The 21,401-nt window shown below is 37.3% G+C and overlaps 4 protein-coding genes across 4 annotated transcripts; 2 read left to right on the forward strand and 2 right to left on the reverse strand.

Annotated features, from left to right (window-relative positions):
* Positions 1–213: 213 nt before the first annotated feature.
* Positions 214–5,420, reverse strand: slc25a55a (solute carrier family 25 member 55a). The gene is made up of 10 exons (XM_085354616.1): positions 5,332–5,420; positions 4,525–4,657; positions 4,089–4,214; positions 3,715–3,770; positions 2,342–2,432; positions 2,126–2,244; positions 1,791–1,986; positions 1,530–1,684; positions 1,322–1,397; positions 214–1,213 (listed from the first exon to the last, which is right to left on the reverse strand). Exons 2-10 carry the CDS (start codon positions 4,542–4,544, stop codon positions 1,054–1,056), a joined length of 999 nt encoding a protein of 332 aa, XP_085210742.1. The 5' UTR covers positions 4,545–4,657; positions 5,332–5,420; the 3' UTR covers positions 214–1,053.
* A 4,371-nt stretch (positions 5,421–9,791) lies between these two features.
* On the reverse strand, positions 9,792–10,812 carry tshba (thyroid stimulating hormone subunit beta a). The gene is made up of 2 exons (XM_085354617.1): positions 10,651–10,812; positions 9,792–10,070 (listed from the first exon to the last, which is right to left on the reverse strand). Exons 1-2 carry the CDS (start codon positions 10,810–10,812, stop codon positions 9,792–9,794), a joined length of 441 nt encoding a protein of 146 aa, XP_085210743.1.
* Positions 10,813–13,020: 2,208 nt separating this feature from the next.
* Positions 13,021–19,107, forward strand: slc5a8l (solute carrier family 5 member 8, like). Its single transcript, XM_085354619.1, has 15 exons — positions 13,021–13,374; positions 13,676–13,741; positions 14,004–14,055; positions 14,313–14,380; positions 14,852–15,006; positions 15,270–15,410; positions 15,499–15,628; positions 15,731–15,819; positions 16,107–16,219; positions 17,139–17,206; positions 17,344–17,430; positions 17,569–17,762; positions 18,562–18,671; positions 18,800–18,885; positions 18,994–19,107. Exons 1-15 carry the CDS (start codon positions 13,021–13,023, stop codon positions 19,105–19,107), a joined length of 1,827 nt encoding a protein of 608 aa, XP_085210745.1.
* Positions 19,108–20,067: 960 nt separating this feature from the next.
* LOC146632714 (uncharacterized) lies at positions 20,068–21,283 on the forward strand. The gene is made up of 4 exons (XM_085354620.1): positions 20,068–20,128; positions 20,296–20,769; positions 20,878–21,030; positions 21,117–21,283. Exons 2-4 carry the CDS (start codon positions 20,313–20,315, stop codon positions 21,242–21,244), a joined length of 738 nt encoding a protein of 245 aa, XP_085210746.1. The 5' UTR covers positions 20,068–20,128; positions 20,296–20,312; the 3' UTR covers positions 21,245–21,283.
* Positions 21,284–21,401: the final 118 nt, after the last annotated feature.

The raw sequence follows: 21,401 nt of genomic DNA on the forward strand, positions 1-21,401 counted from the left end.
AATCGAATGTAGTATGTTTACATTAATGAATATGTCATAAAGCAATAGTTCTGAACTACAGCAGTTATTCAGAATACCTTCATAGCCCTCAGTACTTAGTCAAACAGTACAGACTGGGTACTTCAAGTTTTTTATTAATATACACAAGTACAAAAAGCCATCACAATCATTGGTATGTAACAGTCTTTTTTTTCCTTTTAAAAATAAGCTCACAGTAACTGTAATAATGCTCATATTCTGTCAATTTTGCCTTGCAGAATCAAAACTACATTTCAAACTGCTTTGTTAAGGCATAAATCACAAAGGACCTTCTGGATAACATTTCAGATGAAATATAAAAAGTGTGTGTGTGTGTGTGTGTGTGTGTGGGGATGTAGACAAACATAAAATGTGCATGATTGCATCTCAAGTTTATGACAGTTCACATAGCACTAACCAACTACTGCACTAATGTCAAGTGTAGGACACAGCTTATGGTTTGGTAAGCCATATGGTCCCAATTTCATTAGGAAGGTTCATGATTAGTTAAAGTAAACATGTACACAAAGCAGTTCACAAAAAAAGCCTTTCCAGCAAGTTGTGTAAACTGGGCCCTGTGAACTTTCAGACTTTTGTTTCTAGATTAAGGCTCAGCAACATGAGACAGCAAAGAAGGAAAAAAAAACAACAACACATAAATAAAGTACTACAAACTCTCATAACAAACTACTTTAAATAGCGTCAAAAACAAGTTTTAGAAAAAAAAGAAAAAAAAAAGAAAAGTCGTGATCAAGAAAGCAAGCTCCCTTCCCTCACAGAGGGAAACAAAACAACTGTTTAGGGTCAAGAGAGGCCCCAATGCAGTAAAGCTAACAGCTTCAAGCGCAAACACTGGCTTCAGCCTACTGAACAAGTAACAAAAGGGTTTAAGTGCAACACCACGTTTTGACCGTAAAGATAGTGAAATCATAGGTCTTTCTGTCTACTTGTTTTTCTTGCTGTAAACTGAATACATGTAGCAGCTAGGTCTTCTACCAGGTCCCATGCATAGCTAGTCAGCAAGATGGTATGGTCTCATGGTCCTAAGAGGCGTAGGGGTGAGTTGTCAAGGATGTATTCACCAACACCAACAAAGTACATAACCTGTACAATGCCAAACAGAGGTGCGATGACCAGAGCCCGGCAGCTGGCACCTTTCAGGAATGCTGAAGGCCCCTCCTTCTGCATTATTTTACTGTCAAAACAGAGGAACGAGTTTATTCATACACACAAAGGTAGGAAAAGGAAAAAAAAAAAAAAGACGTGCAATTTATGCAACTGTAAAAATGATTCACTGTCATACCTTACACAATCCACCACTCCACTGTAAGTCTCCTCACTAGCCCCCTTGTTCAATGACTGCAGTCTGGTCTTCACCACTAGAAGGAGAGAGAGAGCAGGGGGGGGATTGTTAAAATTCCAGTGTTGCTAAGAATATTCAACAGGAGACAACTGGGTGATCCAGCTGAGGGCGGAAAAAAAAAGCAAAAATAAATAAAAACACCACTCACCATCACAGGGGTTAACCGCCACCGCAGCAGTGGATCCTGCAGCACAGCCTGAGAGGAAGGCCCAATAGAAGGGTGACGACGCCTCAGGACTTGGTTTGCCCAGGCGATTCAGATTAGCAAACAATGGGAAGTAAACAATAGAAAAGGGGACATCTCTGGAAGAAAGTAAACAAAATATTTTCAGACTAAAATCCTGGTGAAGTTCAACTGCCCTGTCAGGTTCACACACAGCTTCTCATCGTGGCGGTAGAAGTGATTTACCTCATCAGTGTGGCCCCCAGACCTTTGTAGAGCCCCTGGATGCCCTGCGTCTGGAGGAGTTCTTTTGCAATCTGTGTAGCCGACACAGCTCTTGGTGCAGAAATGACCATGCCAGAATTGTAAGAGCGCCTGAGCACTGCATTAGTGGCCACAAGCTTTGTGGGAGTCATCATGACTGGTTTCTGTTGTTGGACCGCTGTACAAAAAAAAAAAAAAAAACAAAAAAAAAAACCCCACACACACATAAGATATATATAATTATAAATGAGGAACACAGCTATAAATGTAAATTACTGACACTGATGCATTTAAAAAGGGCTTTGCATGCTTCTTACCAAGTCTGCCTGCATCCTGTAGTTGTATCTTGAGCATTTCCATGGGGGTAGTAACAATGACCTGGCACATGCCTGCACCACAGCCTGCCAGCATCTCTTTGAACACTGTCAGCCCCTTTCTGTTAAGAGTGAGACATGTTTTAAATAAACCACCTTTAAAAATAATAAATACATATTGCCCATTTCCAAGAAGATCCTCTCACAGAGTATGCTTACCCGTCTTTGGCAAGGTGGTGCCGGAAGAAGTCATTGGCAGCCAGCTTGATTGCCTTCTCAGGGGTAACCAAGGTCAGATTTACAGCAGCACCTGAGGGGGGAAAAAAAAATAGTTAGCACTGAAGACAGAATCCAGTTTTCCATTCAGCACATGTACAAAAACATACCCCGCCACTATCATTACAACATCAGAATGTAAAGAGTTAACTGTACAGTTAATTTACACACAGACAAGACATATACTCAGTTTAATTGAGCTTAAGTAATAATTGTGAAGGGGGATTATGTCAATTTAAAAAAAAAAAAAAAAAAAAAAAAGAAAGTAGTAAACAAAATATCAGGAGGAAAATGAGAAACAAGCATAACAACACAACATAAGGAACAATAGGGCAATGAAGATCCAGAGGAAGATGCAAACACGAAATCTATGAAATAAACAGAATCAGGGTGTGACAACAAGCAACACTGTGTAGAGAAGACTTCAAGAAAGGAAATAGATCTTAGTGACAGGATGCATGTCAGTGAGTAGGTTAGTGATGACAGATAAAATAAAATTAAAAAAAAAACATTAGAGAAAGGACAGACTGAGTCCTTGACTATGCGTGTGAAGACTTTGAGCAAACTTAAATGTTCTGTGGGACTGAATATGCAAAAAAATTAATCTTTAGTTCACCACAGATTTGTTTGCAAGCTCAACCAAAGTCTGCAAAGACACAATTCATAGTCTGGAAAACAACAATAATCCAAAAGTTGACAGGACAGCAAGAAGACAGCAAAGTAGTTACTGACAAGTCAAATTACAGAACAAATAGATGGCAAAACAAAAACTTGAGCCTAGAGTTTTAAATAGAGCAATATTGTAAGAACCATTTAATGATTTGCCTCCAGCGTGGCTGCGCCTTATCGGCTAGCCTTCAATATCCCAGGGGGACCCAAGTCTGTAATATGAAAAACACAGATGCAAACAAACATTCCTCACACAGACAGAGACCCAAACTAAGAGGTCTCCAATTTCTTTGCAGACTTAGTTTCCTTTTCTAAGTGATACACTAATAATGAAAGTATATGCTCTCTGTTTTAACAAGTACAATATTACATACTATACTACAGTGAATGTAATACTTTGCATGAGACCATTTGACAACTTCTCCTTTACAACTGGACTAAGAGATATATATATATATAAAGCATCCAAACACAGCTAAAATGCAGTCTCTCAGTACTTGTTAAAACAACAAGTGTGGCCAGTGGTAACCGTATCAATGTTAACCTCACAACAGAGAGCTTACCCTCTCCTATATTTAATCCTCTTGCAGAACTTCTACCTCTGCTATCCTACTGCTTCTTAATATTTAAATATGTACAAGCCTTACCTCTGTACATTCCAAAGTATCCCTCTGATCGAACTGTCTTGACAAGGCAGTCCATCCTACAGAAGAAAGCAAGGTAAATATTACCGGTGTGACAAAACACGCCAGTTCATTGAGACAACAGGGGGTGGACTAAGGAAATTTAAGTGTTACAAGAGAACGCAGTTCAGTAAATTTCCACTCTATAAAGCAGTGCAAAGTGAGTAAAATGACCTCACTAGAGAGGAATTTCTTAAAACCTACATAGTCATTACAATTCAATGCACAGCTGTCATTGTGAGATCAGTATGAATAGCACTGACTTACACCAGGGCATGGTAGGTATAATACCTGGGGGCTGTGTGTTGCTTAAGTCAACATTAAGCAGAAATACTCACATGCTTTTGTAGACCTGCTGACCTCGTCTCTGATTCTGCAACCTGGTCTTTGCCAAGTCAATGGGGAAGACACAAGTAACCCCAACAATGCCAGCAATGCCGCCATTAATGAGTTTGGCTGGGAGGCTAAAGAGAGACAGCAAAATAAAAATAAGTAAATAAATAATGTCACAACTTTAATGATGCTGTGTTTATTCTTATAATTTTGAAAGACAGATTATGATTATAAACTGTTTAGAAGGCTAAAAGCTATACTCCAAAGATAATCAGTTTACAATTACATGAAACACAAAAGCAGAAAAATCATGCTAATATAAGTCACCAAGCTCATCTAATCATTATGAAATAATAATAAAAAAAATAAAATAAAAATAAAAAAAAACATTTGTACCACTAGACCACACATGCACAGAATAAAATAGTGCATGAAGCTTACCTGATCTGCTGCTGAGACATGACAAAGTGATAAAGCTTTGAAAGAGTGACAAAGGAAGATGTATGAAAAAGTAAAAGCAAAAATCAGGTGATGTAGGTTCAGGTGTTCTTCAGTGAGGTGAATGAGCAGAGTCCTAGACAGAGAAAGCAAAGGGAGTTACTAAGTAGGTTTCCAAGTAGTCACAGACCTTACAGAGAAGCTTATTCCACCCACGAGGGACTTTAGGTTATCTATGTGCCGCACAGTCACAAGACCATGATGCAGCGGATGTGCTATACTTGCGCTATGAGTAGTGCAACCCGTGGGCGTGTTTAAGCTCACATACCGCACTCCATATATGGGCGTAACCGTCTTTCATAAAGTTAAGATTCAAATCTGGCGGCTACTGCTGAATTTCTAAGTAACTCTTTCTGAAGGCCGAGGCATAAAATATAGATACTTTGTATGAATGTGAGTTACGAGGGATAATATCGATGCAAATATACGAGATGACGTTTCCATGCAAATATATCCCTATACCGAGCATTTTAATTGCATTAAAAAATATAATAAAAAAAAATGCACTGGCCAATGGAGTTTATACTATTTATAATACACGCTTTGGGTAAAAAAAAAAAAGATATTGACTACCGCATTGTTTTCAGTTCCACATAAAGAAAGTGGCTTTTGAAGGCTACTGTCATTGAGACGCCCATTCATTCGTCAACATTATGAGAAATAACGAATAAACTGGAGACAAAGAATCAAGCAGTGAATTTAAAACCATTTCTAAACTAATTGAATATAGATTATTACGGATCAACTTACCAAATAAATGATCTCGCAGTAGTTCTTGTTTGATTGTTTCGAGCGAATAGTCAGTACTTCTGTCTCTTCCGCTAGTTGAAGCGCTAATAAAGCTGAGGGTCAGAGTAGCTGGAATTTTCCACTGGCTTTTTTTAAGGGGCTGGCGCTTATCTGACTGCCGCTTGACTTAAAGCCAATCACAAGTTTCTATATTGTTACTTTATTTTGATTGGAAGGTAGATACATCAATCATTAGCTGATTCACCAATTACAGCTTTACACTGCTTAAGCCCAAAAAGAAAGAAGCTATTTTTTTGTTAAGTTTAAACATTCAGTTTTTCAGAACCAAAACCTCACTGTTAGATTATTTAAAACTGGTCTTTGTTGGGAGAGATTACCCCATTCTTAGTAAAGAAGTCCTTCCCCATGTCTCAGAATAATCTCAAGTTAAAAGTGGATTAATCCTATTAAAGTCGCCATGGCTTTGAGATTTGTGAAATGTGCTGTCCGACTGCTAATGGTGTTATTTGATTCGATTCGATTCGATTCTACTCTATTCTAGCACCCAGGGGCAACTACGGTGCTTCTTTAAATGACTGAACTTGCTTTTATTTAATCACAATTAACCACTGTTTTCTGCTGAGCAGATCAAGATGTTGAACATAAAAAGCATCATTAGTTCAAAAAAAATATAATGAATTGTTTATAAAAGCTCATGCACTGAAATATTTATAAATTCTGCTTTCTATTTTCTAATATTGCCACTCACGGTCAGGATTTTCTCTTTACTTCCCTTCAGCAAGATAGCTGTGGGTGGGAAAATGTACCCCTTTCTCTTATCAGTCTTAGAATAGGTTGAACATGCTGTGATGAGCAGGTCTGACTGTGTCCAGCTGGATGAATCAGATACAGAGTCATAATTTGCTGACGAAGAAAAGGTATCTTCATCAATAAACCCATATTATAGTCATAAAAGTTTTTCTTTATGGTAAAATAAACGTGGCCTTAAAGTTTAAATGAGAGACACAAGACAGCATATCAAATTACTCAAAGGAATGTTTCCCGGTTTTAGTCAGAGCAGTGCATTCTACAGACAAGGCTTCAGGTTTTTACAATGTATTTTTTAACCACATAATTTGGAAAATTCCGGAGTGAAAGATCTAGAGGCTTTAAAGTTGTGGACACATCCCCAAACCAGGAAGTCGTTTACCTCTAACACCTACAGCCAAAAAAATAATAGTGGGAGGTGCATATACCTTGCATGTCATGTCAATTTTGGCAAGCGATTGTCTCTTTCGTAACCACTATATAGTCATTTCTTCTCTGCTCACTGTTCACTGTAATAACTTGTAACAACATGCCCTAGTGATGATCATCTGGTCACTCAGTGTTGTTAAAAATGTGAAGTTCAATCAGACATATTAGCGTTATTGAAACAAATAAAAAATAGTTTTTCTGAGAACCTGTAATATAGAAAATCCACAGTCTTTTATACAGGCAACGTGATGTGAAACTATATTATAAGAAGAAAGAAAAGCTTAAGGAATCACCAAAGTCAGGGGGATATGTAATATCTATAGCACGAATAAAGATATATCACAGAATAAGTACAAAGTCATTTTGGAACGAGAAGTAAATTTAGAATAGAGGAGCAAGTCAGTGGAAAAGGTCACTAGGACAAATCATAATACTTTCTTTCATCATGCTCAAAACAGTTGAATAAAGATAAAAAGACGAAAAAAAGACAACATCACATAAACCTATTTCTGTACAAATGTGTTTTAAGAATTGGTCTGAACAGAGTGACTGATTCTACAACCTTTGCAATCTAATTTTATACTAAACTGAAGTGTTTGACAAGCAGACCAACCACCAATGACTTTTCCTGGACCCACTGGTGATTCCATTGCTACAAAAAGTTCTCACATTTTATCTAGCTGAATAAACACAACACAAGCAAAACTTTATGGTTTGTCTGAATGAACGCGTAATCGGTATGTGCACAACATAGCTGGTTGCTTTGGAATGCTGACAGAGGCAAATTCCATGCTTTTATCCGTTAGGGTATTCAGGTTTTCAAAACTACACCACTACAAATTTTCAGCCAAGCACATCAGACCATTGTGCCATACCAGACTGATTATTCTGGAGTCATGTCTGGTCAATTTTTAATACTAACAAAGATAACTCTATGTGATAAAAACATTTTATCTTCTCAACACATCAAAATTAGGAGGGGTGGGAGTGGGAGCATATGTAGCACAATATTTCATATTTAGTGACAAAGTCAGGACACTGAAATGCCTCATCCCAAAATGGATAACACTGCGCCATTTTGTCAGCTGACTTTTTGCAAGGTTAAACAGAGTATCAGGTTGTGGGAAGCTGTACAAGCTCAAAGCCGACTAGTGGCTCAGAACACCTGTGTCATTGTTGTGTAAACGTGTCCCACTTCCTTGTTTTCCCTTCATAGAGATAAGAGCGTCATATCCTGTTCTTACCCCAAAATTCAAAATGCTCCAAGGTTACTTCAAGATTTGAAACACCATAATCATGTCAACCATTAGTGTAGTTAAACTTCTTATAAGGGGTTATGTTGATGAATAAAAGTGAGAAACAGCCTTTAAAGGTCTTTAAATCAGATGTTTTGTTGGCTTTTAGGTCACAGGACTTCTTTTGTAGTTCATGTTATACTCACTTCTCTTTAAAATGTTGTAAAGTGTTGAAATCAGTGAGGGCTGCAGAGCCAATAAAAAAACTTCCATCAGTGCAAAGACATTTTAAACAGAAGCTATCAGAAAAAAGAGAAAGCCTGTTATATATGTAAAGACTGAATATAAGATCATGAAAGAGAAATGTCAAAGAGCTCCACATGAAAGACTTATCATGCATTCTCACACTCTGAATTGCTGAGCTATAAATAAGCTGCAGCTGTCCCCCAAAATTTCCACTGTGCACTGGAAAATACACATATAAACACTGCATCAAACTGATAGTTACAGTGGACAAAGTCACACATTAAATTTGGTTTTGTTGAGTCTTCTAGTTATATTGTTTCCAAAAAAATCTAGTAACGTATTTTAACAACCTCAAGGACAAGACATTTAACCCTTGTCTCTATAAACTGTCAATAAAAACCAAATGCAAAAGTTTGCAAATCTTTTAAAGGTGACAATATTTTTGTTTAATAATTAAAATGGTTTTAGTGGGTCAATGGTAATAGACTGTAGGCTTACCACATTAGCTCCCAGTCACTTCTTTCATTAAGGCGTTCTTTTGGAACATATGTAGACTCTGGTTTAGCTTTTTTGTTTTGTTTTGGCTTACCCCGAAAAAGACTTCATGTTAGGACGGTGTTGCAAGACCTGTATGGGCGTTGAGTATTAATGGTGCCTGAACTGGATAAGCAATTAAGAAAAAGAAAGATATACTGATGACTCACAGTGTAAGAACCCATCACCACTTTTACTTCTAGAATACTCTGGGATGCATTTTTCATGCCCAATTGTGTCACAAATTAACCTCAACAGTTATTAGAAGTTTCCTAAAGTGTTCACCATCAGCTTCCTTATTCCTTATGCTCGGGTGATCGTGGCTCAAGAGTTGGCAGTTCGTCTTGTAATCAGTTCGAGCCCCGGCTCCAACAATCTCGGTCGTTGTGTCCTTGGGCAAGACACTTCACCCATTGCCTACTTGTGGTGGTCAGAGGGCCCGGTGGCGCTAGTGTCTGGCAGCCTCGCCTCTGTCATTGCGCTCCAGGGCAGCTGTGGCTACAATATAGCTGCCATCACCAGTGTGTGAATGGGTGGATGACTGAATGTAGTGTAAAGTGCTTTGGGATCCATAGGGACTAAGTAAAGCGCTACACAAATGCAGGCCATTTACCATTTATGCTTTCTTTTGAATGTTTTCAGTTAAATATGGGCTTTAAATGATTTGTAAATTATCACATTGACATTTTACACAATGTCATAACTTTTTTGGAAACAGCTTTAGTTGTGTCAACAATTCGTGGTTTTCCAGAATGACTATCAAGGTAAATATAGTCAGTGATGTTGTGAGTGTCATGGCCTTGTGTAGTAAACAGAAAGCTAAAGTCTTACACAGGATGTGATTAAGTCAAGTACTGCTTAGTCAGAGAGCTATTTAGAGACTTTAATTCAGTTGTAATCAGACTGCCCTTTTCCGAGCACAATAAGTCTGAGAGTCACGCTCACAAGAGAGTACAAATGGATATATAACGATGCTGAAAACAGGAAAAATGCACTAGGATCAACCCTCATTGTAAAGTTAAAAGCAAGCCTGCAGCACAGACATATTGGCTAACAAAGGCAGAATTTAAAAAGCTGGTACAATTGGGAAAGGTACAGACGGTACAGATCTGACAGTATATGATGACGCTTGTCTTTTCTCAGAATATGGATGTCATGTACTTCCACAACTAAAACAGTGTTCTTGTTATGGGAACAAGAACATGTGAGTCAAAAAGGGATAACATAGTTGCTGTGGCCAGGATATGGGTAGATACGCCTAACAGGCTTGGTACACTTTGTTCCATCCATGCTGGCTCTGTGTGCGCACTCATCAGTGTCAGTCCTGCATGCACTGCAGTGGCAGCTGAGAGCCACAGGGTAGGTGAAGACAGGGTTGGCTTCAATGGGACAGCCAGGCAGAATAGCAGTGTGGTATTCAACCTTATCATAGGTGCAGCCCCTCTGGACAAGGAAACGTGGGCCAAGAATATCCCTCATGTTGCTGTCCTGGTTATCACATATAAGCACAGAGATCAAACTAAACGAATGACGATTACATAGAATCTAGATAACATTGGGGAAAAAGTGCTGGAAATATTTTTTTATGTGACTATCTAGCTTAAAGTCTGATAACATTGGCTAATAAGAAGTCTGTCTTGATATGTATTTATTTATTTATGTCGAATATTTGCAATAGACAAATTATGAAGTGCCTTTTTTTGGGTTTTTTTGCCAGCTTTTTAAAAAATTTCTTAGTAATTTACAACATTAAAACCGCAAAGGAAATTGTAAGCTTTCAGTGTAAAGCCCATCCAACATCTAAATAAAGTCTCCAAAGCATTTATAAAACTATGTAAAAAAAAATGCTAAAATAAAACTAAATAAAACTATGTAAAAATATGCCAAAAATCACATATTCTTACTACCTTTTAGATATCTCTTTCTAATATTTTGTTTCATATTTCTTGTCATATAATTTTTGATATGGAAAAACGATTATTTACTAAGCACTTCCAGTTTTCAATAACCAAAAACAACATGTAGACTTTTTTTCTTTTTCATTTTTTTTAACATTAGACATACATACCCTTGAGTAGCAAAATCCCATGCAGATGGTTGTGTTTATTGCAACACAGAACTCACATTCTGGCTTTTCCACATACAGGGTGAAATCAGTGGGCAAACACATGGGAACAGCAGGGCTAAACATCAGAAAAAAGAGCCAGCAGTTGAACACTGTAACCTCCATGTTATGTGTCTCAGTCAATCTTAGTCTATTTTGGTCCTGTTTGGGAAGAAAAGGTAAAGAGACCAGTCAACAACATACAAGAGAGATCAGAGGTTTGGTTTCTTGAATATTATTTTCTTACCCTCTGTATGCATGAGTCACCTGCTTGATAGATGTGGGCACTTTCAGGCCTAATGATGCTCTGAGTCCAAACATCTCTGCTAAGCAGTATTTATACAAACATATCTTAATCTATCTTTACATAAACTGCATGTTATCTATCTGTGACAAAAAACGATCTGTTGAATTTTCAGTCCATTATGTGGATTACATGAATAATGATTTCCTTGGTAAACAAAGTTCGTGCATTAGCCATGTGGCTCTGTGCAAAGTAGTCTAAGCTACTGTACACTAGATGTCACAAAACACACAAAAAGCTTATTTTCTGCTTTAAAGAACGCATTTTTTTTTATTAGAGGGCCATTCAAATTTTAACCCGAGATGTTTTCTTTACCAAACAAGCCAATCTGTTACTCATTTATGTAAAAATTAACTTGAAAACTTCTTATAATGCAGAGTTGCACACCGGCAGTGTTAAAGTGACACCAAAAAACATGCAACAATGTGAGTCGCTCAAAACACTCAACAGTCACAGTCCAGAGATGACACTGGTACAACACAATCAAAAAGGGTTATACAACCCGATTTTGTATTACTAAAGCAAAAGTTACTGTAAAGATAGAGAGAATGAATTCCTGATGATAACATCTTTAAAAAAAAACAAAGGAAGAGTGCAATTCTCACCTTCACTTTGTGTCTCCTTATCTGTAATTTAGTTTAATGATTGTCGAACATAGTCAAAGTCTCGTACACGTTAAGTGATTTTGCAACTGTTTTGAATGCCATTGTTGTGTTTCTGTGTATCTGTAGCCCACTAAGATCAATGCAAATATAAAAATATTAGACAACAGAGCAGGAGCTGGATATACTGATTTCTTTTTCATTTTAGTCAAAAGGTTTTTTTTTTTTTAGAGTAAAAGTTTTTGCTCTAATTACAGTTACCATTAAAGTATATGTACATGGTTAACCTGCTGTCATCATTTAGTTTATCAGTGACCAGGAATATTGCTCACAAGATGATTACGATACATTGAACATTTGAACAGTAAAATACAATGTTAGCTTCCACCTTAAACTGATCATTCGTTCTCCCCAGCTATTGTTCAAATGCACATACATAAACAGTGAATTTTACATTAACTTTTTAAGAATTTAGAGTAACTGATTCTCTCATAAAAGACGTCTTGAATGAAACCATCCATGAAACCGCTAATATTTAATGAACTAGCAAGTGCAAATGATTACACTTACTTTTTCTCTCTAGTGTGCAGTTTTTTTTTGCTGTAGCTATGCTTTTCACTGACACTAGATGTGTGACTTTTGTGCCTTTCTATGCATTACTGGAGAGATAATCAAATACTGAAATGCTAAGTAAGGGATTAGCAATCACATATGACATGTATGGCAAATAAAACACAATGTCAGAAAACCCAAAATATTTAACCCACATTCCTCCTCTTGAAATTCTTAACATGACCAATAAATACTGAATAACCATGAGTTGCACACAGACTCCTCATAGGTGTGTCAACATGTCATTTCTTTTTAATAAGAAGTGACACCATAATAACATTATTTTCTGTCCGAAAAGAATACACCACGTGATAATGTGTCATAAAAGAAGACACACTAGAGGCTCATCAGGTTTTACAATTAGGAAAAATACAGAAGGCTTTACTACTTAGTGTAGTGGCCTTGATAGATTATTAACTAAAGTGAACTAATCTTTATAGTCACTAGGAACCACCAGAGTGGACCAGATTTCTGTCAACAACAAGGGAGACAGTTGAACTACCTCAATGTTCTCATCCGTCGAAGAAAGTTTTCTTATAGTTAAAGTGGCTAAGCTGCAAATAATTGAAGACTAAAACCAAGAAAACTCTTGTAAAATCTGAGGAGGTCAAGCTATAACTTTTCCACTACGCAGCGGATTTAAATTTCTGACAATTGATTCTGAAATGCACTGCATGTCAACTGGATTTAAGGGCAATTTCAGGATAATTTAAAGGGGAAGGACTATATTTGCAAGATTGAGAGTTATTGAATTCTGACAGAAGTTCAATATTGTGTGTCAAAGGAAGACCCTTTGCTTCTCCTACTGAATCAACCATGGTGGGTACAGGAGGTCCAGTGGCAACTTTCTCTGTGTGGGATTATGTGGTGTTTGCTGGAATAATTCTGCTGGCAGCTGGCGTTGGCCTATTCCAGGCTTTCCGAGGTCGCAAGGAGGCTAGCAGCGAGGAGTTCTTACTGGGTGGACGGCAAATGACAGCTGTGCCAGTTGCCATGTCGCTCACTGCCAGCTTTATGTCTGGCATCACAGTCATTGGTACACCTGCTGAGTCCTACCAGTTTGGATCTGCTTTCTGGATTTTTGGCTTCGCCTATGCTATCATGTCTGCAATCAGTGCTGAGCTCTTTGTTCCTCTTTTCTACCGACTGGGGGTCACCAGTGCCTATGAGGTAGGGAGATGGTAGAAACACTGGTGAACATATGAATCAGGAAATAACTTAAAATGCCAAAGATCAATAAAGCAAACAACAAAAATAATGTACACAGCTTGGTGCTGGTTAATGAAGGTTACTCATTACAGGTTACTCATTACTTGTTAAAAGTGATTCCAACATAGTATGCAAAGAAATATCTAAAGGATTTTTTTGGAAGTTTTATTTTTAAAAAATACAGTACACAGTACAGCAATCTAGCAAATTTGTGGACCAAAAGATCCTTCTATTGATATCCAGGGTTCGTTTTCATTTCTAGTACCTGGAGTTGCGATTCAGCCGCCCCATTCGGATAATTGGGACATCAATGTACATCGTCCAGACGGTAAGCAAAGAGTTTAAAATGATTAAATATATGATCAATTACTTTATGAATTTTGACTATTAAAACTGAAATTATTTAGGAATGAAAAGTTGAGGAAACACCAATGATTAAAATGTTAAAGGTAAAATGAAAACAGCACCTGCTGTTTTTTTCTGTTTGACTTTATGTAAACCTGTTTCTTCCACTTCCAAGAAAGCATTAATATAAAATATATGCTTGTTGTTTTTCCATGTAATCAGCTAATGGTGACATTTTTCCTCAGGCACTGTATACCGGTTTGGTTATCTATGCTCCAGCTCTTGCTCTAAATCAAAGTAAGCCAAAAAACCTCATAAAACACATCTTGATAATTGAAGGACTTTTAGCTTTAAGCCTCACTAAACTGTCACCTGCTCATAAAACTTCTACTTCTTCTTAGTGGAATATTAGTCCTGAGTTAATATACTAATGATTCTTTCATGTTTATCCTATATAAAGGTTTATTTAGAAAAACAACCAAAACCCAAAAACTGAAAAAAAAAAAAAAAGGATGCAGACAGAACCATAATGAAGCTTATTTCTTATTACTCAGTCACTGGACTGGATCTGTGGGGAGTGTTGGTGGCTACGGGAGTGGTGTGCATCATCTACTGCACTTTGGTTGGTACCATCTAATGTAAAAAAGTATTATATTTATTTAACTAGTTGTTTTAGAGAAGCATGAACTGAAAACGTTGTTACGCCAGAGGATGCTTTCAGCTGGTTTTAAGTTTCAAGATGGCGCCAGTGTGTGTGGCTCGCCGTCTGGCTCTTCCTCTGTTGTGTTTAATTTACTTTACTTATGCTATTAGCATGTACAGCACTTTGTGAACTCTGGTTTTATGTTAAAGTGCTTTATAAATAAAGGTGGTATGGTATGGTATTTCTAATGATAAACGTTTTGGTTCATTGAGGTTTTAATAAGCAGTTTTTCACTTACATATGACTGAAAATAAAGTTATTGGCTCCTTGATTATTAATAATTGTACACATCCAAACATTATTGTGACTCTTACTAAGGAATCAGCTCGACAGATTCTGCAAAAAACCTTTACAATGTGACGCTTACTCTAACATCAATGTTTACTTCAGGGTGGTCTGAAAGCAGTAATCTGGACAGATGTGCTTCAGATGGTGGTCATGCTGGCAGGTTTTGTGGCTGTTATAGCTAGAGGAGCTGTACTGCAGGGAGGCCTGACAAAGATTTGGGAAGATGCTGGTGAAGGAGGCCGACTACAAGCTTTTGAGTAAGTACACAAGCAGACTTATGTCCAATAGTGAGTGAGTTTATTTTACAATAAAAAACGGGCAGGGTTTTTGAATCACATAAACTGTGATTACTAATTCCAAGGAAATTTACTAAAAATATTTTGCATCCAAAAATAAATATCATGGATGGGAAGCCTGCTAATTGGCTTCTATATGCCATTCCACGTTAGAGGTTTGTGTTGCTGAAGTCCTCAAAGTTAACCTTCAATATATTTTCATATTATTGACATTTCTATCACAGTTTTGATCCAGATCCCCTGAAACGACATACTTTCTGGAGCATAGTAGTTGGCGGTAGCATAATGTGGACGGCAATCTACGCAATCAACCAGTCCCAGGTGCAGCGTTATATCTCCTGCAAAACCCTGGGACATGCCAAAATGTGAGCGTTCCTGTAATTCAATACAAACAGTACATTGCTGAGTCTGAGCAAAATTTTATGTGCTGACATGTCTTTTTTCATCTTTCAGGTCTCTGTATGTGAATATGGTTGGCTTGTGGATAACTGTAACTCTGGCTGTGTTTTCTGGTCTCACCATGTACTCCATTTACAAGAATTGTGATCCACTATCAAACGGTGATGTTGCCACCCCTGACCAAGTAAGTAAACCTGCAGTTTTCTCTTTAGTCCTCACCACCTTTCCTTTTATTGTGCAACAAAGCATTATGTGTAACAAAACATGGGTTATATTTATCAACCAGCTGTTCCCATACCTTGTGATGGATATTCTGGCAGACTTCCCTGGAATTCCAGGCCTGTTTGTGGCTGCAGCATATAGTGGTACCCTGAGGTGAGAGCCTTAGACATGCAAAAACATGTTATTTTAGAGCTGTGCAGGGATCAAGACCTGATAAATTAACATTCTTAGAAAAGAACTGCCTTTGTTGCTGCCTGAGAAAAAGTCACTAAGTAGTGAACAGGATAATATTTTTGCATTTGCATTACTAGACATAGATAATGCCATAAAGTACCATCTGTTTCCTGAAACTAGCTTCTCTGTGTGTAATTATCATTTTAAATGCATCAGCCTGACTGTTGTGTTCCAAGTCTAAAAGCTTACCTTTGTATATTTTTCAGCACAGTGTCTTCCAGCATTAATGCCCTAGTTGCTGTCACGGTAGAAGACTTTATTCTACCAGTGTACAAAGACCTCACACAGAAGCAAGTGAGCTGGATGAACATGGGCCTGAGTAAGTTGCAGAAACAAAAAACTTCCAAAATAGTCCAAAAAAGCCTTGAAGCAACTGTTGCTGCAATTTGGCGCTATATATATATTAATTAAAGTGAATTGAATTGAAAACCCAGAATAAAAGCTTCATCGTGTCTGTAATAACGCAGCTTAATAATAAAACTTTACAGCTCTTTGTTTATAAGTAGTCACCAACAACTGTTCAGACTCCTATTATCCCAGACCCTTTGAGATTGCAAGAGAGCAAGTGACATCGAGATAACAATCTTATCTTGCTATTTTAAGCAAAGGATTCAAAGCATTTCCTCCATATAACTTATGAAATGATTAGAAATATATCATAGATAATCATTTGAGCCTGCGTAATACCTCTGAACAAAGGAAGTCTTGTCAATTCAGCAAACAGACAAGTCATGAAGTCGTAAAAAACAATTGTTAATAATTTATATTAACAGACCTAACAGAACAGTCGGTACTGTTACTGTTTTCAGAAGGTGTAATTATGGTGTAGGTCGTTCATTTATGAAAATATTTTTGCAGCACATAGCTTATCTTTTTCTTCTTTATGTCATACAGACAGTTTTTAGTATGGATCAATATGCTGTTTTTGCACAAGGTCACAATGATCTTGTTCCTTGCAGTCCATTTTAAAGTGCTAAATCATTTATGGTAGGAAAAAAACATGATTTCTACTGGCCTCACATCACCTTTGTGGACTTATTTTTCCATAAGTTATGATGATAAATTGAATTATATGAAGAAAAAAAACCCAAATAAACATTTGCTTTTAAACAGAGTTAAGTGTGCATAACCATAATAACATTTGTTCTAGAAAACTGTAAAACATGTTGCCTATCTGAACAACTGAATTTGCACTGCGAACGTTGTAAGCTGGATCTTTTATATTTTTCTACTCACAGGTGTTTTCTTTGGAGGAGTGTGTATTGGAATGGCTGGAGTAGCTTCCCTGATGGGAAGCGTCCTGCAGGTAATCTGAATCACCATGAACACAAACTACTGCAGTCATTTATTGCTCTTCAGCTTCACCATGAGGTGAAAGTTGCAAACTACAGGGTAAACTACTTTTTTCTTTTCTTGTCTTTTTCCCCCCCCTTTTCTTTTCAGGCTGCTCTTTCTATATTTGGCATGATAAGCGGACCGCTCCTTGGTCTCTATCTATTAGGCATGTTTTTTCGCACATCAAACTCAATAGTGAGTATTTCCTTGCCCTCAGACTTCTACTAGCACAACTGCACAACCTGATAACACATAAAAAAAAAATATTGCCAAAGTAATAAAAATGTGACGTCCTAGAGAAAGTAGTTCACTGTGTTCATATTTACTTTTCAGGGAGGACTTGTGGGAATGATCATTGGTCTAGTGTTGACTCTGTGGGTGGGGATCGGAGGCCAGATTTACCCACCAACAGCTGAAAAGACAAATCCTCTTCCACTCACCACTGCAGGCTGCAACAACACAATAGGCCAAAACTATACAACAATAACTCCCTGGACCAGTCCAGTGACTCTGACCCCAGAGCCTGAGTGAGTCATTTTACATAAAAGACTGATGCAAAACCTTCTTTTGCTACTCAGCAACACAGTAAAAATCACAGTAAACTTTTATTTAACAAAAAAAAAAAAAAACAACAACAGCTGTTTAATAGCTGTCTAAAAAGGCATAATTAAACCTCACGAATCAACTACAAAAAGTACAAACTTCTCTGGAAGTTTGTACTTTTTGTACAAAAAAGTGAAGTAAATGAAAAATGAAAAAGTAAATGAAAAACAGGAGAAAACGTAATCAACAAAAATGGCTTCTCACGCCTACTAGGCTGCTGCAGTGAAGGATATATACAAGGTGAACAAAATACACGATTGCTACTTGACAAATCTATTTACAGCTATTTACAAAATTGAGGTACTAACGCCAGACACACATACGAGGTTATACTTGCAAATCACTTTGTCAAAGAAACTCTACACAGCAACGAATCAAAACACAGGTTCTTTGTTGGATGGTGGAGGTTAGGAGAGAGAGGAGGGGGCCAGGTGGCTGTCATCTGGTAGTTAAGTACGGGAGGTGATTAGCCAATTATCTAATCCAAGGACAGGAAGAGACTCCACCCAACTACCAGGCACGCCCAGGTGTCCACCTCCTAAGAGAGAGGGGAAAAAACCCACAGCCATCCTCTGGTGGGAGGAGTCACACATAAAACAAACACTGCCAACATTAGATCATCATAACACAGTTGTCAACAGTTGAAAACAGTTGTCTGCTTTAAACATAAATTTTTATATATAGTCTAAGTATATTAAAATGAGTGATTTTTGTTCATTTCAGTTATAGGCCTCCTTTAGCAGACACCTGGTACTCTCTGTCTTACGTCTACTTTTCTCTGTTGGGCGTTCTGACCACAATTGTGTCTGGCCTGCTTGTGAGCGTGATCACAGGTGAGATATTACTTTTTAGTCTTTACTTTAAGCACTGCAGAAATCTAGTCCATAATATTATGGTATTTCAATTATATCAAAACAAGGATAAAATCGAGGGAGTATGTATTTTTTTTATACATATACAGGTGGATGTAAGCAAGACAAGATGAACTCAGAGCTGTTTGTGAGGAAGAATGACTTAATCTGCTTCAGCTGGTGCAATAAGTCAAAGGTATGATGCTTACCCCCTAACAAACAAAGGAAGAACATATCAGCAACCCTCTCCAAAATAAACAAAAATTTGGTGTTATAAATATAATATGTTTTTAACCCAATACAGGAATCAGACATCACAGAGAAGCCTTCAGCAAACATTTGCATGGGAGCTGACAACCCAGGATTCAAAGAAGACGACGTGATGAGCAAAGATGTTGAAAAAAACACAAGACTATAATATTAGTCTATCAATGACATATTCTGTCTTGGGGTCATTTTAATTAAATTTAAGAAAATATACTCACACACATAAAGCACAAGCATAACCCCTTTATTAGCATCTGATGATAATGGTATTTATATTGATACTAATCATGTGTCGAAAATCTAAAATTGAATCACTCAAGAAATCATTGTATTTATGTTACTGACATATTTCAACAAGACAGAAACAGTGTATTTAATACAATGATGGAAAAAGAAATCATTGTTTATTCAAGTCAGATGCCCACAACTTCTGCTCCCCATGGGCTGAGATGTTCCCGTTTCATGTTCACTTAGACAACCTTGTTATTCCATTTATCGCCCTTTATAATTGCTGATACCAGATTACAGTTTCATAATCTATCTGAACATTGCACTTAATTTTATGCCGACACAGAGATATATATTGGAGTATTGTTCACTTTTACTGTACAGTGTGATTACTGTTTTGAAGGAAGTGTTTTGAAACATGAACAATGGCTGTTTGTTTATTACAGAGTTGCTTTTATATGGAAACTATTGCACTCTTTATGAGCTGCCTGTACAAGCTGGTAACAAATTTGTCAATAAAATATTTTGTAAAAAAAGTGTACTCAGTAAAAAAAAAAACCTTAAATCACACATACACAAAAAACTCTAAAAACTTTAGTGCATGAACTGTACACACACCCCTTTTTCTCTCTCTATATATATATACATGTATTGTCTTTTGTATTGTCTTTTTGGTAACTGTCTCTTTAAGGCTTGTAAAATATGTTTGCCATAAAGAAACAGACGCTGATCTCTGGACCGACTTACAACAATGCCTTTGTCTCCTTAGTAACAAACAGTAGAGGAAGTTTAAGGGTAAAACTGCCCTGCCCACATTCACCTGCCATAGTATCAGCCACTTTCAATCCAGGAAGTGAACAGTCAGTTGAGACATGGAGGCACACTTTCAACCAGAGAATTAAACTAAACTAGGCTGCTGTTTTCACTCTTATTAACTAAACAAGGTGAGCTGGTTTTTCTTTCTTTCTTTTTTTTTTTAGAATTAGTTTTTTAAACGGTTTGAATTTACTTAAAATTTCACAAGAGGGATTTACATGTTTGTGTAATTTAACTAAAAAGATCACATCTAGTCTTGTTCAGTCTTGATTTCAGCTAATGTTTTTCTTTCTAGTTCCAGATTAAAAGGCCATGGATGTAAAGTTTACTGCCCTGGCTTACTGCCATCTGGCCCTTTTGTTCAGTGTGGCCCAAACAGAAAATGGGACTAGCACTCCTCAACCAACCTTTAGCTTAACGACCCTTACGACACTAACTCAGTCTGACTCTACTTCACCAATCTCAAATTTGACTGAGGAGACAACACTATATACCAGCACACAGTTGGATAACAAAACTGTCGTTAGCACCACTGCGGCAACAACCGAGAGGACAAGTCACTACCAGACTTCTCAGTCAGCAACCACCTTGACTCCTCTAACAAACAGTACAACTCTGAGGACTACAAGCTCTAGCACTCAAATGTCAACATTTACTGCACAAACAACGGCAGCAATCCAGACCACAGTAGATAACTCAAGTACACCAAGTACTCCAGTAATTACAACTGAAAATACAACTCATACTACCATGAACAGAACCAGACAAGGTAAGCATAAGGCTCCATTCTTATCTGCAGTTTTATCAACAACTATTCATTTTTTTTTAATATAATTTGCTGATTATGGTAATTCTTGCTGTTTTACTTTGTTGCTAGATGTGGGCCTCAATGTCTCTGAAAGGAATATGACTATTGTCTTCAGCACTGTACTTGGAGCATTTGCTGTGTTGTTGGTTTTTCTTATGTTTCACAAATGCAAACAGAAAATACAGTACTTGCACCAACCTCTCAATAATGCTCAATACACAGGTAAGGGACTCTCCTTCATCAAACAATTAGTTCAAACCCTTTTATTTACTATTGGCAATTAAAAATACTAATCTAATTTTAAACAGATACATTTGTGGCAGATGATGACACACTCGTTATTTCTGGAGGACTTTATGATGGCCATCCAATCTACGACAACATACCAACAGCTCCTGCAGACCAGTCTCAATTCCACCTTGAGTTTCTCCATTAAAGACACAGAGTTTCTATAGTCTGAAATCTACAGTTTAGGAGTGGGTAAAACCAATGTACTGAACTAATGTAACCAATATACTTTCAAGACTGAAATACAACTCCTATGATGGTCTTTATAAGAGAAAAGTGGTCCTTAGAAAAGGAAAATGAGAATA

Source organism: Diplotaxodon limnothrissa, linkage group LG5, assembly GCF_057381915.1.
Source record: "Diplotaxodon limnothrissa isolate DT_005_m linkage group LG5, D_limnothrissa_male_GT1.1, whole genome shotgun sequence".
In the NCBI taxonomy this organism is placed as follows: domain Eukaryota; kingdom Metazoa; phylum Chordata; class Actinopteri; order Cichliformes; family Cichlidae; genus Diplotaxodon; species Diplotaxodon limnothrissa.

Excerpts from the sequence above, each read along its gene's own strand:
- slc25a55a (XM_085354616.1), bottom strand. The coding sequence starts at position 4,544 with ATGTCTCAGCAGCAGATCAG. Across the intron at positions 4,215-4,524 it reads ATGTCTCAGCAGCAGATCAG|CCTCCCAGCCAAACTCATTA; the intron begins GTAAGCTTCATG and ends GTCTCTCTTTAG. Across the intron at positions 1,685-1,790 it reads CTGGGGGCCACACTGATGAG|AGATGTCCCCTTTTCTATTG; the intron begins GTAAATCACTTC and ends ACTTTCTTCCAG.
- tshba (XM_085354617.1), bottom strand. The coding sequence starts at position 10,812 with ATGGAGGTTACAGTGTTCAACTGCTGGCTCTTTTTTCTGATGTTTAGC. Across the intron at positions 10,071-10,650 it reads TGGGATTTTGCTACTCAAGG|GACAGCAACATGAGGGATAT; the intron begins GTATGTATGTCT and ends TGTGATAACCAG.
- slc5a8l (XM_085354619.1), top strand. The coding sequence starts at position 13,021 with ATGGTGGGTACAGGAGGTCCAGTGGCAACTTTCTCTGTGTGGGATTAT. Across the intron at positions 17,431-17,568 it reads TTCGCACATCAAACTCAATA|GGAGGACTTGTGGGAATGAT; the intron begins GTGAGTATTTCC and ends TTTACTTTTCAG. Across the intron at positions 18,672-18,799 it reads GCTTGTGAGCGTGATCACAG|GTGGATGTAAGCAAGACAAG; the intron begins GTGAGATATTAC and ends ATACATATACAG.
- LOC146632714 (XM_085354620.1), top strand. The coding sequence starts at position 20,313 with ATGGATGTAAAGTTTACTGCCCTGGCTTACTGCCATCTGGCCCTTTTG. Across the intron at positions 20,770-20,877 it reads CATGAACAGAACCAGACAAG|ATGTGGGCCTCAATGTCTCT; the intron begins GTAAGCATAAGG and ends CTTTGTTGCTAG. Across the intron at positions 21,031-21,116 it reads CAATAATGCTCAATACACAG|ATACATTTGTGGCAGATGAT; the intron begins GTAAGGGACTCT and ends AATTTTAAACAG.